The sequence below is a fragment of the Poecile atricapillus genome, chromosome Z (assembly GCF_030490865.1).
Source record: "Poecile atricapillus isolate bPoeAtr1 chromosome Z, bPoeAtr1.hap1, whole genome shotgun sequence".
NCBI classification, from domain to species: domain Eukaryota; kingdom Metazoa; phylum Chordata; class Aves; order Passeriformes; family Paridae; genus Poecile; species Poecile atricapillus.
The window spans coordinates 15,156,389-15,175,532 of NC_081289.1; the positions used below are offsets into that span (position 1 = coordinate 15,156,389).

Consider the following 19,144-nt stretch of genomic DNA (forward strand, 5'->3'; position numbering starts at 1 on the left):
CTGTGCACACAAGTGTGAATGACAACAGGTATATTGAGAAGAATTCCTGGCCTGAGTAGGGAAGGGGAAGAAAAGATGGGACACTTTACTCTCAGGAGAGCTGACTAACGTTGGTGTAGCAGCTCTGCACCTTTGCCTTTTTTCATTCTTTCGTCTGTTACGTGCACAGCCCAAGTCTTACAATCCCCTTTACTGTTGTTTCTCTTTGTCCATAAGGCAGGCACTTAAAAAGACTTTCAGGATAAGTGTTGAAAATAATTCCTAATGTTTGAGTGGAAGTTTGTTTCAAAGTGATCTATAGTTTTGGTTTGCTTTGTTTTTTAGCCTTTCCTATGAGGACTGTGAGCTGCCTGATGACCCGATTATGTAACTGAGGGAATGCAGTCTTCCTGGAGGAATCCCTGCATCAACCTGCCTCACCATCACCAAGGTAGCAAAGTACAGTGCCACAACCTTCACCACAGCATTGCTCTGGCAGCACTGGACAGTGAACCAGTCCCCAGCCTCTGAACACATAGCTCCAGGTTTCCCAGGTGGTGACACCTTGCACAGCATGTCCTGAAGCTGGAAAACTCAGACACAACAGCCAGTTTCACTAGTTTCAGGATGCACATTTCCAAGGCAAGAGCTTCAGAAATTTGCATCTTTGTAAACTGGCTTGACCTAGTTAAGCACAGATCAAAAGCAGTGTGTGACAAACACACAGGTCAGTGGCAGACAATGCTAGAGTCCTGCCATCCTGGACACCACATTTCTGGTCAGGTTCTGCTGCAGGCATCCTTTGGCAATTGCTTGGAACAAGACCTCTGGGGCATAGGGGGAAAGATTAATTCCTTCAACCTTTAGAAAGGTTTCTGAACCAGCTTGAAGTGCTCAGGTATAAATACACTCGAAGTTTGCTCTTACCTTCACTACCAAGACCAAGTATAATTTTTGAGGAATGCCAGGTTTGTAAATATTCTGCTATTCTCAGCTCACAAAAGAGCACCTGTGTCACTTTGTTGTGGTTTTTATGTAGCATTACTTTTTCAGACAGCTGGCATGACACAAGACTAGAGAAACTGGGTGCTGCACTGAGGACTGATCATCTTAAAAATGCTTATTCAGTGTTATCTGAATAAAAAATATTTTGGTGTAAGATTTTACTCTGAAAATCTGACAACACAGTAACTTTATTGCTGTTGTTCCACCAGCTACTTTGAAGAAGGCTCTCTCTCTCTGCCCCCACAGGAATTTACAATTCACTACAAGAAATAAGGATCTCCAACAGCCATGAGCATTGGGAAGGTCCTTGGTGTCCTTTCTAAATTACAATTTAATTCTAAAACTCTGAAAAATCAAATTCTGAAAATTGTAAACTCCAGGACAAAGTACATTACCTTCACAGTTGCATGACTGTTCTTATAGAGAAGTCAAAGAATCAAAGAGCTGCTTAGGTCAGAAAAGACCTTTAAGATCATTAAATCCAACATTTAAACTATTCTCAAAAAAAACAAGTTTCAGACTTTTAATGCCTCCTGACAGGAGTGGCAGCAGAACAGGCCCAATGATGTTTCCTCCATGTGTGTCTTTACATTTCTTTGCCAGTGGAAATGATCAACTGCAAAGTTATTTAGCTGTAATGAAAGCCTAGTATCAGGCTGGTTTTGAGCTGCAGGGAGAGAGGTTTCCTGCAGAGGAAAAAAAGACCTATACTTCAAAAATAATGATGGGTTTCTGTATTCTTCTGATTTTAATGAAGTCTTCTCTTCATTCTCAGGGTTAATAAAGCATTTTTCAAGACCCCAAAAATGTTCCAAGCAAATGTGATAGATGCAAGACCAGGAATTTTTTAATACCTTAACTACAGGGAGAAAAGAACACCTTCCTGTAAGAAAGCAGCTTATGAGTTAACACAGGTGCATGAATTTTATGTGTGTCTTCAGGTATGGCTTGAAAGCATCAGTCCTCAGCAGCAATAAAAGACAAGATCTGAAAATTGCTCCCTGTGTTCACTGGCCTCATATGACTGATCTTTCCCCTTCCTAAAGTTTAGAAGAACTGAGAAGGTGCAATTTTTTTTTTTTTTTCAATAAGATAGTATTTCACTGAATGAGAATGAAGGAACAGCTGCTTTAGGAAGACCTCTTACAGGTTAACTTCCTTGGCTGGGTCTTCTCTGGTGGCATCCTTGTCTTCCAAGGTCATGCTTTACATTTGATTCTTTTGAGGAAGATAGAATTAAGATAGCCTAGGGAGTAGTACATGGGAAGACAATGACTTTGGTTAATCCTTACTCTTGCACATCAGATTCTAGATGAAGGGTCCCAGCTTGACCTGTTCCTAAAGCTTCAGTTATGGCTTTAAAAATTGGCCTGGTCCTATGGAAGAAAGACCACCATGTATTAAAGCATTAGTTAAAATTAAAAAGGTGAGCATGTAACAGTGCACAATAAATGCCAGCTGCTGTTCGACGGAGTGGATTTTTCTGCTACTTTCAGACCCCGATGCCCACAGTTTCTGATTAGAGGAGATGGAGGTCCTTCTGGAAGAGGCTGGTTGCTGATGGATGGCTTCAGTGCCTGAGGGTGCTGGATGCCCTGAAGTAGGACAGGAACTTGTAGCAGAGGCTCACCACAAAGTACCAGATGTTTCGAGCCATCTGTGACCTTGCAATGAAGATGCGCCAGATGATCACAAGGAGGGTGGTGTTGAATGCGTATCGAATGTTCCTCAGCCTGGGAAAGAGGCATCTTATCAAGAACCACACAACAACAAGAAGCTCACCAGCCCCCTGCATTTTCTATAGGTAATTCAGGAATAGATCCTATTTACAAGTGGGCCTCGGGCTTTTTGCCATTCCTGTTCTATTGGAGATGCTGTGCTGGAGTCCTTGGTCTTTCCAAGGACTATGCTGAAGCTGGAGCACAGTGAATAGTTCATGGTGTAGGTGGAATGGCTGTAGTGGAATTCTCTCTTGTTCTGTAATCTCATTTCAAACCAGAGCAGCCATATGGAGAGGTTTTTCTTTAGGACAGTCTGTGTCCAATACTTTCTGCATCGGTTTCATATATTGGCTATCTCTCACTTTGCAGGGTTTGGGGCAGGCTAGAGAACCTTCACAGGAGTTGACAAGCAAAGTTTTCTTAATTGGGTGAAACCCCATCTTTAGAATTGTGAAATTATGTAATGATCATAAATGGTCTTCACTGTTGCAATACTGCAGCACTGGGATTTTTTATTTTTGGGGGGAGTGGGTTAGTTTACAGCATCAGTTTCAATGTTATTGAATTTACAGATCTAATGATCCTGTCTTCTTTCTGTCAAGCAAAAGTTTCTACAGTTCTAATTCTCAATTTCCCAGTGCTTGATCAAAGGAAAAAAACCACCTAAAGACCTCAAGACTTGTTTCGTTTTTATAAGAGCCCTTTTATTTTAAGGTAAACTTTATCACTGCACCACAGCCCATGGTCTGAGGCAGTCAGTAGTCCATTCCTGAGGTCCTTAAAAAACCTCCTAAAAACAATCCATGAGTGATGAACTTGTTTAGGATTCCTAGCTATGGCGAACTATTCCCTTATTCTATGTTTGTAAATACTGACAAACCACTGTGATAAGTGGTAAGTTATTTATCTCCATTTTAATAAATAATAATTTTTTTTTTTTTTTTTTGCATCATAGCTAGGCTTATTTTCCCCAAAGGTAGTCAGGAGCTCTTATCTTTGTCCCTGGGTGTGACTTACTTGCGTAGATGCTGCTTTGCTGCTGGAATGCCAGCCATGTCCTCATTTAGCAAATACTTCTTAGCACCTATGCAGTAGCTCTCGATGTACTCTGACCAGTGCAGCTGGCGAACATCAAAGTTGTATAACTGGGATTTAAAGACAAAGTGTGAAAGCTAAACACCAGAGTTCAAAACCAGTTCACTTGAAGCATCAACTCCTCATTGATCTCTGTTCCTGAGAAGGTCCTGTCTCTGAAATTGTCAAAGCCACCAAGCAGTGCCAGACTGTGTTTCACAGGTACTGATTAATGTCCCACCCAGCTGGGAATCTGGGAAAAGCAAGCAGAAGTGTAGTGCTAGCTGGCAGAAAATAAAGGTGTTTATCTTTCAGGTGGCAACTTTTCCATAAATACATGTTTTGTACACACACACACACACAGAATCATGGAAGAAAAATGACATTCCACACAGGCAAACAGATTCAAATGAAAACCTCCACGCAGTTTTAATGTGTCACTAGAATTATGTGTAAATAAATTAACGGGACATTGAGTCAACAGGTGCCTCTGCATCAGTGTTACTCTCAGCTGTGCTGCATTCTCTTTTGGCAGCTAGATCAACAGAAGTCCTGGAAATGGGTCACTTTGGTGTTTGGCATAAACAAGATCTCATTGCAGAGCCAACTACCCCAGTTCATTCTAGGTGCTCATACCGGACAAACTGTTAGTAAGTTCTCAGGCAGCTGTCTGTCTCTTAGAGCAAAGAAAGGCTTTGTAGAGAGGAAGAAGTTTTCACAAAATAGGTTGGGTTGTAAAGGACCTGAAAACATTCTCCAGTAATAAATGGAAAGCTCCTGAAATAAATATTTCAAACTGAAATAAATTTCAATCATCTAGATATCATTTAAAAACTCAAGAACACACCAAAACTAATTGCTGCAGATGAACAGAATCTGAGATTAGCAACCCATATTCAAGACATATTTACCTTTTTGTCCTCTGTGTTAAGGTGACTCATTAACATATTCATATTATCCGAAGACCAGTTCCAGGACTGGGTGGAGAAATACTGCAGGAGTGTCATAGACTTGTGCAGCCGATTGATGATCTTCATCATTCTGAAACAAAGGGGGAGTATCAGAGGTGAGCAGGAAGTCTGACCTTATGTAGAAGCTGCTGGTTTGTGTTTCCACCAATCCAGGTGAATAAACATTGCAATTCCTCCTGAGCACTGCCCTGCTACTCACTAGGCTGAGAACTTGCTCAACAAGTCCAAACTGTTCCAGCTGAGCTCTTGAGCCTAGAGCTACTCAGCTTTTACTGTTGGCTCAAACATGGCAGCAAATGTGTTTGCCACTGATGTCCAACTCACTGGTCTGGCCTAAGCAAGGGTTGGAAGCTGCATCTACCTAATGAACCACTGTGTAGGGAAGAGTCCATCTGAGCCAGCATGAAGTCTGCACCACAAAGGTACAGTGCTTCTGTTCCCAAGGCAGATACTTCTTTTTCTGCTACAGGAATTCTCTTCTGCTCCTAAGCCTGAATTGTGTACTGAAGCAAGGCTCTGATTTTTGGCATTAGCTCCAGTATTTGGTGACCACATCTGCAGTATGGACACTGAGCTCCGAAGTCATTTGCTCAACTTCAGTTTTCAGACAGAACCAAAGAATCAGAGTGGTTCGAGTTGGAAGGGACCTTAAAGATCATCTTGTTCCAACCCTCTGCCATGTGCAGGGCCACCTTCCACTATCCCAGGTTGCTCCAAGCCCTATCGAACTTGGCCTTGGACACTGCCAGGGATGGGGCAGCCACAGCTTCTCTGGGCAACCTGTGCCAGGGCCTCACCACCCTCACAGGGAAGATTTCCTCCTATGTAGTCTAAATGTACCTTCTTTCTGTTTGAAACCATTGCCCCCATCCTATGATTATGCTCCACGGTAAGAGTCCCTCACCTTCTTTCCCACTGGTTTGCTTAAAGTACTGAAAAACTGTTACCAGGTTTCCCATGTGCCTTCTCCAGCCTCAACAGTCCTGGCTCTCTCAACCTGTCCTCATAGGAGAGGTGCTCCAGCCCTCTGACAATCTGTATGGCCCTCCTCTGGACCCACTCCAACAGCTCCATGTCATTGTTGTCTTGCTTCAGAGGCATAACTGCTTAAGGACTTGGGAAATGTAGGTTCAGGTCCTCTCGTGTGTCTTGGCCTTTTCTTACTAATTCTTTTAATATAAAAGTGGATGACAATAATGCTGTCCCCTACCCTGAAGGATTATTTTAATTGTCCCAGTCATGAGTGAAAAAGGCCTCTGGCAGTTGTTTTGAAGTGTGATGTACAGGGCTTGATCAATTCCGAGAGGACACCACGTCCTCTCAGACTGGATAAGGGCAAAAGAAAGTATTAAAAGGCTGATTTTCGTGGAAAACAGAGCTATTTTCATGCAAAATATTGAGCTGCCCCAGAGGGAAACACAGTTCCTGTGACAAATAAAAGGTGGCAGTCTGGAGGAGAATGGTGCCAGGCTGGCCTCTCCCCATACAGACATGACTGCCACGACGATAAGCACTCAGCACAGTACAGAAAGACACACAATGAATCCATCAGCTCAGACCAAAACTGTGCAGCTCACCCAAACCAACTAGAAAGAGCACTAAAACCTTAGACAGGCACTCCTTCTTAAAGTGGCTTTCATTTTAGAGGCAAAGCAGACTATCAGATTAAAGGAACCTTCATTCTGAATAATTATGTGCACGTTGACTGAATGCAGTTTATCTGAACTGCTTTACAGTTCTTTCAGATTAATCTTCTTGTGTAGGGCAAGCACCATGGGGCAAAGCTTTGTGAATATTTTAATACATTTTGGGAACTTGGGAAAAAAAAAAGAAGTATGCAGTTAGATTGGAAAGATCTGAAGCTGCCCCTCAAACTGACTCCCCAACATCTTTAAAGTGCTTAGGACTAATGGAAACTGCCAGAAAAAAAAGAAAGGATAAAAGAATCAACTCTTTAGTATATGGAAAAAATTCTTCCCTTTGAGAAGAGTGTGAGAAAGAACCTGGCACAGGTTGCCCAGAGAAGCTGTGGCTGCCCCATCCCTGGAAGTATCCAAGGCCAGGCTGGACAGGGCTCTGAGCAACCTCAGTGGAAAGTGTCCCTGCCCACGGAAAGGGTAGAACTGAATGATGTTTAAGGTCCCTTTCAACCTAAACCAGTCTGATTCTATGATCTGAAGAGATATGTGTGAAAACTGTGCTTCATGTCAACTGCCTGAGCTCAATTGTTGTGATCACATTCAAAACACTGACTAATAATTTGTATGAAGGAAAGGTCTTCTGAAAAACATCAACTGAGTAGAAACATGCAAAGATTTCTTGCAGGAAGTCTCATCTTCCACTGGGGAGGAATTGACGGGAATAAATCAAGTATTAGCTCTCACTGTAGTCACACTTCAGACATGCTTTTTGTCTTCTAGAAAACTGTTTCCAGCAATGATAAAGATTCTTTAATTGCTCCCACACAGAGCCTTGCACGAGCAGATGCTCAAGTGAGACAGGACTGCCCCAAGAGACTGCTAAGGGTATAGCACATTATGCCCTCAGTCATGGATGGATGTGCAGCACTCACAGGAAACTATTTACGGCATGATAATTCCAGATGATATCTGGAAGTTTATGTGAAATAAGCTTACACCTAAAAAGGCTTTTTTTAAAAAAAAAAGGTTATTTAATTTTATTTATTTATTTATTTGAATTGGTTTACTGCCCTTAGACCATAAAGGTCTGATATTCAGGTAGCTGGAAAAGAAGAAACAATGAGCTGCTACCTACAAGAAACAATGAATGCTTTCTACCATACTGCAGCAATACCTGGATGTGGTAGCTGAAGGAGTGTGTCAAAAGAAAAGGAGTATTAAAAAAAACCAAAAACAAACAAACAAAAAAGACTTGGAAAACTCCCAACTTCATTGGTGAGCTGTCTTTGCTGTGGCTGCAAATCTTAAAGTTCAGAAGATCAGGCTGAGGTCTGTCCGACATTTAACTACAGCATTGCAGGCAGTGTCCACTGGTTAATTATGCCAATCAGTTTCATAAAAAGAAATGTCAATTGTAATGGCAGTGCCAAGATCCTACTGCTGCACATTTCAACAAAGCTTAAAAATTCCATCCTCATTTTCAGTTTGCCTGTATTTCCACGGTAATTCTTTCCTCCTGGATAACTGGAAGTCTTTTTACAGACCAATCTGCCTCTGAAGCAGAATGTCAGGGTGTAGTCATTTTAAAGCACTAGCTAAAATCTATCACACAGGGATAAATCAAAGCAATGCCAGTGATTTCCTTGGAAACATCTGAAGCCAGCTTTCTCACTAGCAGAGGAGAACAAGAGCAGCTGAGATCAACACAACACTGTCATCCTGTTCTCACATTGCACAGTAAATCCTCCTCTGTGGTGGCAGGGAGTAAAGGAGGACAATGTCTGGAGTAACGTTACTTACAAGAGGATTCCTTCCACATGGGACATGCATATTGCTGTTCCTCCAAGCCATACCACTGCCAGGGCTCAAATACCACCTGAAATGGTGAACAGCCCTCCTAAACACAATTAGAATTTAATCATACTCAGAGATAACTACTTCCTAGATTTTAGGCCAGTGCTGCAACCAGCTACTTAGGCATCTGATTTATGGGGAAAAAAAATGTATTAGCTGGTATGTTCTAAACCTTGCCTGTCTCAGGTCCTTATGCAAGCTCATGTCAGACAGAGGTGATCCCATTGGAAAGTTGAAGTGGTAGAGATCTGGATATAGAGAAGACAGAAGACTACCAGTCCTCCTCTGCCTTGGGAAACTCTGAAGTGTGTAAAACTGAGTTCAAGAGATGTGCTGTTCTCCAGGTGCTGGGAAGGGTGCAAGCCCTAGGCAGTGCCTAGCTATGTATTTTCCTCATTTTCCTCAAGAGAAGGAAACGGGAAGAAGCTCAAGGGCTCCAGTTCTCCAGTTCTCATCAGTGGCTTGAGCTCTGCCTTCTACAGGAGTGACTGAGAGCACCATTCCTTACCTGGGCTTTCTCCCTGTGAGCCTCATGTACAGGTCATAGAGGATGGCAGGTGCCTTGTGGCTGACAGTGATCCAGTACTGGTTTATCAAGTAGCTGGAGGTCATGTGAGCATTGGGTGTTCGAAAGGCCTGCTCCAGGGGGTTCCTTTTGAACGTGGACATGACGTACTGCCCTGCAAGGGAAGAGGCATTTTTAACTGGCAATCACTCACTTCCAGCTGGGCTGGAACCACGGTGCAGCACAGCCCAAGTTATTATGCTTCTCACCTCCAGCCCACAGCTCTCTGAACTGTGTCACAAGAGCTTGGACCAGGTTGTCCCTTCTGCCATGAAAATTGATGACTCCATCTATTGCCCATTTGAAACCTAATCCTGCCTGACACTGACAGACTGGCAGACAAAAACCTCCTTGTCAAAGCACCAAAACATAAAGGAGGAAAAGCAGGCAGCCCTAAGAGCTTCAAGAAGCTACAGCTCTGCTTTCACCTACAGCAAATGTGAAAGAAATTGGTAAGTGCTGTCATTTCTTTAGATCACTGAAAGCAAACTTTGATCTGCTAGCATAAAATAAAAATTACATTTCTAATTTTCAATCAGATTTTCCAAAGGGCTGATGTCCAAGTTAGTCTGTTCCTTACACAGGGTGATAGCTTTAAAAAGACTTCATTATATGCTTTCAAACCACATCTGACCCACACCACCAAATGTCTGCCTGTTTTCAGACCTCTGCTGCTCTAAGGCAGCAAACTCTCTTGCATTCTTAACTTCAAAACAAATGATAGCATGGGAATATTCCCTTTCCTTCCCTTTGTACGTTAAGGCATAAAATAGGCTGGGTCTGATTCTGAGCTCTGGCAATGGCACAGTGCCACAAAGTGGCATCTAGATGTGCATATCTGGGACATTTGCATATTGCAGAGGCTTAATACAACAGCAGTAGTTGAGTGTAAGACTATCATCCTAGGGACTGATAAACAGATGGTGCTCCTATTCCTGAGCACCAGCAAGCTCAAGAAAGAAGAATATGTGGGCTTTTTTCACTTTCTAAAAAACTGATTTGAAAGTTAACAACATCAGTCTGTGCTTATATTATAGTTTAGTCTCTAAGCTTATGTTACAAATAGAAAATCAGATGAGAATTTGCAAGCCACAAGAAACATCCAGATCATCCTCAGATAAGCAGATTCCAGTCATAACATTCAGACAGAACTCTCCAGTGTCTGTGGTCAGCTCATTACTGCACTTCAAGTAGTGACTTTTGCTGTACTTCTTCTAAGAACCCCAAACCACCTTTTTGTCACCTCTAGGAGCTACTGCAATGACTCGTAGGTTGGTGGTCCTTCCCCCCCAACCTGAAGACAAAAATGCAGCAGCAAATCCTACAGCTCAAAGGCAAGTTCTGCAGAAGGAGAATCAGACAAAGGTCTCACCCTGGTAGACTATCAAGAATAAACTGAACTTAATTTATGCCTTGCTGAACATAATTTTCCAGCCTGTTTTAAGGTTTAGTTTTGAGGAGAAACTGCTAAATGTATGTCACAAAGTCAGACTAACCAGATTCACACTGCAGCAAAGCCCAGTATGCTTCTTCAGATAAAAATTTAGTTATTTAACCACATCTTTGTAAGAGCATGAAAAGTAATGAGAAAGTAAAAGGGAAAAGAAAAAACCCCAAGGCATAGCATTATTTGGAAAAGAAAGAAATCAGTTAAGGTGCCTTTTAACACTAAGAGGTTTTGTCTATGTCTGAGGAGCTTCAAAATGAACTGCTTTGCAATGAATGTTTAAGCATAAACTCTCTTCTAGATCTCTTTCTCCTCCCTCCCTCCCTCCAAGCTCATCACTCAAAGCGTACTCAAAGTGTCAGTCACCATCTCAGTCACTTCTGTTCCCAACCCTCAGTTTCCTCAGCCTAATCCAGCCTCAATTTCTCTATTTGATCTTTCTCCCCTTGAAAAATCCATACTCCATTGTGTCCACCTGTCACTCCTACAGCAGGTCCTGGTGTCATCTGACCTAACCAGGTAGTCCAGGCCCTCTCCTCTGCAAACCCCACGTTTTGCTTTGCACTGAAATGTTCAGTCCCATGCCAGGTGACTCCCATTCCCCTCCCTGGTTCTTCAGCAGCTTCCAGACGCTCAGAACCCTCCACTCTGATGACCAGTCACACACCCTGACTCCTTGAACAGAATTATGTCTATTTCCTAAAATGAAATTGGTAGGAGACTGAATTGAGGATTCAGACTGGATGCAGTTTTAACACTGTGATGCAATGAATCTTTCCCAAACTCATTTATTTAGCCATGCAACATCTTTAAAGGCAAAATTTTGCACTTTAATACTCCATCCTAATTCTCTGCAGTATGCTGCTCTCAGGAAAACTGTGGCTGCAACATGTGGTAGAAAAAGCTTTCATAGTGTCACCCAAGGAGAAAACTTTGCCTTCAGTACCACCACACAGCTAAGCTGCTGCTGCTACACCCAGATGATTTCATGGCTATATCCACAGCTATAAGCAGAGGAACAGAATAAAATCAATGATAATGCACTAATACATTGCTGTTTTCTGAAAAAGGGTTAAGAAAGGCAAACCTCAGAAAGTGGTGCTATGGTGGCTTTTGCTGAAGCAGCAGCCTGTGAAGAGCTTTGCACTCACTCCTGTGAAAAAGTCACAAAAGATTTGTGACTGAAAAGCCAATTGCTGGAACCTCTTCTCTTCCCTGCTAGGCCACATGATCAAGTATCATGGTTAAGACATTTATTCTGTAAATGCAATTGTCTCATTCTCTGTAAATGTCTCATTCTCTGCTGACTTAATTTGCCATGTAAATAATGGAAGGAGAAAAGCAAAGCAAAGAGATGAGAGATGGAGTAGCCAGCCTCCTGTATTTAAAGCACGAAGATATGAATGCAGGGGTAACAGAAAGTAAACCAGGCACATCTGTCCATGAATGTACTAACTGTACACAGTATTTCACAGTACACAGCTGAGACAAATTCTGCTTCTTGGCTTCAGCATATATTTTTCTCAGTAAGGGTGTCAGGATCTGTCTCCCTTTCTTTCACCCCTGCCTTGGAAGTACATTCACTTGAAGAAAAATCAGCCATGAAAATAATTTGATTTTTTTTTTCCACAAAACTCATGATCAAAATACAAACTCTTCTTGAAGCTCATGTGTCATCTCAATGTTCTCCTCCTCAAGTGCACACCTGTTATTTCTGTTCAGAATTTTCTGATGGGCAAGAAAGACCACTTCACTTCCATAATGTCACAGAATCCTACAATGGTTTGGTTTGGAAGTACCCTTTGCCTCACAGGACCTTCACCTACTGCAGCTGGGTCCCCAAAATGCAGTATGAATGGCAGACAATGAATGCCACCTAAATTGAGGAAATGAACTCTTCAAAGTGTAAGGAACACTAATGGATGTTCTCCATTTAAATGAGACCTTACCCATTTCTCCCCAGAAGAAAGGGTTAATTCCCCCTGTTGTACAGTTGTACACCAACAAGTTTTTTGGCCTGGAAAACAGAAAGAAGTATTATTTTGTGATGTGAAGAAAAACTACATTTTTTAGGGAAGGGATTACAAAATCAATCAATTTCAAGAAAATTCCCGGTTTAAAACCAAATAAATTTTGCATTTGCTGTTGTGGAACTAAACATGGATCACACTGGTTTTATTTCTTCCTTCAGCATAAGTCAAGAATTAATGGAAAAGTTTTCTTAACCTAAGCCTGCCTTGCCAAGGGTGTCAAGTGATGTCATCAATACAGATTTCGTCTTACTGCATACTTGAAAACTGGACAGTTTTAATTTGGTGGATTTCTTAAAAATGCTTTGAGGGGAAAGCTGGTGAGCTGCTCTTCAAGGTCCTTTTAGGCTGTTTATTTAGCTTACTGGATGTAGCTCTACCCTCAGCTCAGAGGGCTTATTCTGTCTTTCAAAGTAAAACACCTCTTTTATTTGCCTGGGTTTGATTTCTCAGAGTTGCATAAACCTCCAGAATAGTTCATGTAGTTTATTCTTTGTACTCCTACCTAATGATTAAAGGCCAGGCCAGAGGTTCACAGGAAAAGACCTTAAATCTTTAATATCACTTCTACATACTCTTCTCAGCAATGCAAAGAAGGGAGATTTTTTAGATCATATAATATATAAGCCCATAATATATTTACATTGTGCAGTGTTTCGCAATGAAAACTCGCAGGGCTTTTTTACCAAGAAAACTCCGGAAGACACTTGAAAAGCAACTCAATCAAAAGGAGGCTCAAAAAACCACTGCTGTAAAGCTCTTGGCCTTCAGAAGAGTGACTTCTGAGAGGCAAGAAACAGGTCTCACCTGCAGCTGTAGAGATTTCCTAACTCTAAACCCTGCCTTTATTGCGTCTACACTTTCAGTCCTTGCCCACCCACAGGGAGAAAACACCAACCAGAAAATCCATCAGCCAGCCTCTTGCACTGGTTTTTAATCAGCTTCTCATTCCCTTTAAAGTGCTGGTGCAGGAAGCAAATATTCCAGGTGTGTGGCCAAAGAGGAATGCTACGAACAGGGATGTCCTCCCACCTGTGCACAGCTGTGTACCACCCAGCTGCCAGAGTCAGGTTGATGGCAACGTCAACAGGAATCATGTCTGCCACCGCTTCGTTGTTGGCAATGACGGTCCGCAGGATCCCTTTGCCTGCCTGTGGGACACAGGGAGACAGGGAAACAGTCACCCACTTCAGACTGGGCTGAAATTTAACTGGCAGGACTCCAGCAGCGTGCACTGGGCACAGGCCAGCACCAAAGCGAATTTTTTCTGCTGCAGATTATTTGGTTTCTGTGACAGCAAAGATGCATCTCCTGTGGAGCCCACTATCCTGCATTTTCAGAGGATGCCTGCAAACATGATGATGTCTGTGCTGTGTACAAGAAAAGCTGGGACTCTTAATTTAACTCAAAATGAAAGAAAGACCTGAGGAAAGAAATGTATCTGAATTTGCTGCTGTAAAATTCTCAGTGATGGCTGGAAGTTACATTTTTCTTAAATGACACAGGCAGACACAGGTCTGAGTGTCCCTCAGAGACTGCCGTCACTTTGCACATGACACCAGTAGGATTTTTGAAAAGTTGACTACATTTCCTTTGGATGTATTCACACTCTCCTCTTTTCCAAAGCTGTCTGTTAAGCACAAAGATATAAAGGATGGTCCCTGCCTTGAAAAACACATCACCCACCAAAACTCAGTAAAAGGAATCAGTACAAATATGAAATACTGACAACCAAATAGAAGAAATAGGCAAGAACAAAAAATGTTCACCTTGCTTTGGTTGGAAGTGCATTCTCAGGGGATCAGGCACCGCAAATTATATACATGTAACCTGAATGTTTATCAAAGGATTTCCATGATGACCAATCAGGCTTTGGAGGTTCCACAGGAGAGACATGGCAACAGCATGGCAGACTTCATCAGAGAGGACAAGGCAAAATGCAGAAACGTGGGGGTGAAATGGGGTGAAGGCACTTTACTTGGTGCATCAAACGTGAGAGCTGAACAGAGCACATAAGAGAAGAAGCCCCACACGGCAGAATCAAGGTTGTATTCAAGTTATTTCTCATGTGGGAAACAATGAAGTGAAGCTGAGGAGCCAGGGTAAACGCTGAGAGGATAAAAGTGAAGCAAGGAAGGATAAAAGCTCTTGTAATCTAGATCTGTGCAAAAGCAGAGGGAAGGATTTAGTGAAGGAGCAAAAGAACATCTGCTACAGATCCATCAATATTTAAAAGTTAGGGCAAAGGAAACATTATAGCTTTTCTTATTTGATTTTCATACAATCTGTAACTCCAATTTCATTATAAAATAGATTAATATTTTCTACAGCAACTAAACAGGAAGTGCCTAGTTGTGGAAAACCCCTTGCCTGAAGTCTGAGAAGAGAAAAAAAATCATTAAAGAAGCATTTAAGACTTGTAAAGCACATGCCATTGTCTAATGGTCACTGGTGGATTTTAAGGGACACTGTATTCCCTCTCTGGGAGGTATTTATCTTTTGGGGTCTTTTTGGTGGCTGTTCTCATACTCCTTTCCCCTTCTGCAATGAGATGTGTTTGTTGCATTTCACAGCTTGCAAGTAAGGGAATACCACTTCTGACTGATTTAATTTTCAGGAACTAGGACTTCTGAGCAGTCCTATCTCATCCTCGGTGCATCTGGCAGAGGGATCACATACTCTGCCATAGACAAGAGTGCAAGATTCCCCACATGGCTCACTCCATCCTCCTCAAACCTGTGTCACACATCGAATTCTGCTGCCCTAAGCTGAACTATGGTTAGGCTCAGACACTAAAACTACAACTTTAAACACCACTATGATTTTCTTTGGGTTCTTACTACTGGCTTTATTCAACGGGAAAAAAAGGCAGAAAGAAACAAAGGAAGCAACCAAGCTCAGCTCTGAATTTTCCACTGCTATGAACATGTGCCCACTAGAGACCACTGTGTGATCAACTATCACATCTTCACACTAAAGACCTTTCTGAGCTCTTCAAAATAAGGATGTTTGACGGGTCTGCTGCAAAATGTGTTCAGAGCAGCATGTGATGGTCATACACACATGAATGATTTCAAGATTTCTTACATTTTGTATTTAACAAAGGTTGGGGTTTAAGTGTTTTAGGTTACTTTTTACACTGAAAATGGTTCAGTGGTACTTCCATCAGGTATGGCTTGGTTTCTACTTATACATGCTGACATTCTTCTCTTTAGTGAAATAGAAGCTACTGCAAAGTGATGCCTCCAAAATAATTTCCTGGTCAGACTCTGATGTTTCTGGACAGCCTCTCAGCTGAGGTGCTTGGGGGCCAGCCACTGTCCAGACCACAAATTAAACCAGTTGTGCCCTACAGCTTCACTGCCTTGCAGGGAGGAAGGTCACTGCATGTAATAGGGAACAGTGAGACAAAATGCCTTAATTACACTCCAGCAGAAATGTAATTAATTTAATTTTGTTCCTCAATCAACAAACACAGCTCCCCACAACAGCTGGAGCAACTGTAGGCGAAAGGAACATAATTAGATTATCAAAAATATCTTGGACTCCCATATTTCATGAATATTTAAAATAAATGTGTCTATTTATGGAATGAAATGATCAGACTCAAACACTGCAACTGAGGAAAAAAGTCTTTGCAAGATTTGGAGTGCAGATTCTGCCCAAGTGACATCAAAGATCATCTGAACCAAATCTGAATCTGGGAGATGTTCTCCCTATAAGATGAGTTTGCCTTGAAGTTGAAAGTGAGTATTTTGATACTTCAAATTCACAAAACCAAACCACCAACACCACCTCCCTTTTGCTTTTTTCAACACTTCATTAAAGCAAATAAAGCTACTCATCTAATAATCCCAGGTTAAAATACATTTGGCCAGGAGAGCTGGTTGTACTGACACAACTTTCAGGTAATCAAAAACACTCAGATGTTTAAGGGTTCATTTTCAAACAACTCACCACATTCAAGCACATTAATTCATGTAATTATTAATTCCCCTCCTTCCGAAGGAAAAAGTCAGTAATTTGTGAACAAAAATTGAATGCCTCTGAAATGCATAGATGGGGTTCAGATGAAAGCATTATTTGTCCTGTGCATTCCCTAACTGTAACAGTTTCTATTTATGCTCTGCTTCAGATATAAATGAGTTTTTTTTACAAGATCATATCTGAATTTTATTCTGCTCTCCTATGATTGCAGACCACTAATCCTTTTATACACTGCACCAGGCTGATTAGAACATAGTTTTGACAAAGTAATGAAGTTGGACAACTCATACATAAACATACATATCTGCCAAGAGCTATACAGTGTTATGGACTGACAGAGAGACCTAAGGCAGTGATTTTAGCTCAGAAAAAAAAGAAATTGTAAGGCAGGAGAAAAGGTATGCAACTTTACTCTTTTCAGGTATTAATAGTAATGATTATTTTCATCTTACAGGGAATATTTTATCAAGTTAGGAAAAAATATAATGAATCATCAATGTGACTGGCAGAGTCTGAATCAATCATACTATAGGTGTAGTCTGTACAGGGAAAAATCTTGCACAAAGCAGTGGGAGCCAGAATCTTTGGTATTGTGGAGGGATAACAAGGTATAGCAGTGGATTTGGAAACAATACACATAGAGACAAATGGAACTGCTGCCTTGTATTGACACTGTGGTAACCTGTCCTAGAAAATAAAGTTGTGTTAAAAGACTCAAGCTGTGATACCCATGCATTACCCTCATGTCAAGGATACATCTTTTGCCTTTTCTTTGAAAATCTGGCTAAATGTGACCAAACCTTTAGATTTTTTGGAGTTTTTAGGAACTGCAATTCACATTTTAGTGAACCAGCAACATGAATAGTCTCTCAATGTCCTTTTTTTGACCTCAACACAAACAGACCATCCTCCGGCTGACAAACCCGTGGCAAGTGTGGGACATCTTTCTCCCAGACTCAGAAAACTCCTGTGGTCCTTGACTGCACACAGTTTCTAAGTGAATAGCAATCAGAATTTCTATTTTAGTAACAAACTCTGCTTTAAGGGAGATAAAATAGTAACCAGACATACCGCAATAAATATTCCACTGGTCCCATTGAAGTTGTCAATCCAACCCTGTGGAAAAGGAGAATGATTAGTGTTCCCTTCAATGATATGTTGCTTACACAGGCTTCTAAATGATGACAGTAGTATGGTGTAGACAAAGAAGCAAGAAGACACCAGTTTAGATGGATGCCAGCTCATCTGGGACAGCTGCCAGCATGCCAACCAGTACCAGGGGATGCATTGCCTGCAATTTACACATCAACAGAATCTAAGTTTATTCTTAGAAACCACTTCTTTCCTACTCCCTGGCCTCAGGAATAAAATCTGGCTTTAAACACCACAGTGTCTTGGTGCTGCCACATTTGCTGAAAACAGCTGGAGTGATATTTACCTTTGACAAATAACATGAAGCTGTCACCAAGAGTGATTTGGTCACAGCAGCTAATTTCTAAAGCAAGGAAATAAAAAACCCCCAAAACCAAACCAAACCATACCACTCATTTTGAAACCCATCCTACTTCAGGTCAGGTAAGCTGCCACCTGTGGGAGCTGGAGATCAGAGCAGTGATGAGCTGTTTGACCTGGAACAGGTTGTGACAGCAAACAGAACTCTCTGTCTCTCCAAGATGGGGAGCTTGGCCCAGAGCCTTGGCTGTATCTCAGCCATCTCTGGCACACTTCAGGCTGCATGAAAGTCAAAGGTGACTTTGTGCTGCCTTTCCAATTTGGCTGCAATGTTAGGGCACATAATTCCTATCAGTATATTCAGCTTAATGAATTATCTCATTCCAAAGTACAGCTGCATTTAATTACTGAGTGTCTGGCATTTGTACCTCAACCAGAATGCACCAGGAGTACAACCAACCCTCAGATCCTATGTTTTGAGCACAGAAACCCCTGGTGTGCCTGAATGGACAATCCAGTTGCAAGCCCAGCATTCTGCACCATAACTATCCCAGCTCTTGTTATTGTTTAAATGTGGTCTTCTCACAGGAGTTCTTCCTCAAGATGCTGAAGAAGGCTTGCTGTTCTACTCCAGCACAGGATCTTCACCTTTTCCATACATTTCCCTATGAACTTGACACCTGTTTCTCAAGACACTGCTACAAGGAGAGACAGATTCCTGACAGTACCACAGTTCCAGCTGCATCCAAAGACTCTCAGTAGGGAATTGGATATTCAGGCTTACTGGGAAAGGCTCATGCCAGCTGGCTCCCACAATGGACGGCCTGATGATAGCAACGTTCAAGTTTCCTTTCTCTTGCTGAATCAGGTACTCTGACAAGGCTTTGGTGTAGGTGTAAGTGTTGGGCCACTCCCCAAGGAGCTTGGGTGTGATGTCTTGAATGATAGATTCATCCAGCCACCTACAGGAAACAAGGAGAACACCATCATCCACCGTGCAGGGAGAGAAAAATATTTGGGCAAAGCAGACCAGTGAGACAGGAATCCTCACGTGAAACAGAGGACAAAACAGCCAAAGCTATTTAAGGTTTGGATTTAAAATAGTTCTGTGGGAGAAGGCTACTTTCTTCATGATGCAAAATAAACCCTGAGCTTCATGCTACAGTGTCCAGCTCCAATAAAGGTACCTCTACAAACTTCCTTCAGAGCAATCTCTTGCTTAATTAATGTTTCACTGGAATCTGTAACATAAATATTGCCAGGGTCTACAGCCTGATGGAGCTTTCCAGCCTAGGAATTCAGCAGTGTTCATCCTTAGCCAACACAGTCCCTGTACACTCCCAAATATATTTCTGGATATTCCGGGTAACCTAGAGTTAAGGCAAGTTGTGTAACAAGACAAAGGTCTCAAAAGCTGGA

The 19,144-nt window shown here is 41.9% G+C and overlaps 1 protein-coding gene across 1 annotated transcript in view; it reads right to left on the minus strand.

Annotated features, from left to right (window-relative positions):
- Positions 1-339: 339 nt before the first annotated feature.
- The window catches only part of LOC131592595 (fatty acyl-CoA reductase 1-like), a 116,273-nt gene continuing 97,468 nt past the window's right edge, over positions 340-19,144 (minus strand). The window contains exons 5-12 of the mRNA XM_058864195.1: positions 18,510-18,687; positions 17,345-17,389; positions 13,319-13,437; positions 12,206-12,273; positions 8,753-8,924; positions 4,691-4,820; positions 3,723-3,850; positions 340-2,717 (exon numbers count right to left, since the gene is read on the minus strand). Of these exons, the coding sequence (XP_058720178.1) occupies positions 2,555-2,717; positions 3,723-3,850; positions 4,691-4,820; positions 8,753-8,924; positions 12,206-12,273; positions 13,319-13,437; positions 17,345-17,389; positions 18,510-18,687 (1,003 nt within the window). The 3' untranslated portion in view covers positions 340-2,554. The remainder of the gene's footprint in view (positions 2,718-3,722; positions 3,851-4,690; positions 4,821-8,752; positions 8,925-12,205; positions 12,274-13,318; positions 13,438-17,344; positions 17,390-18,509; positions 18,688-19,144) is intronic.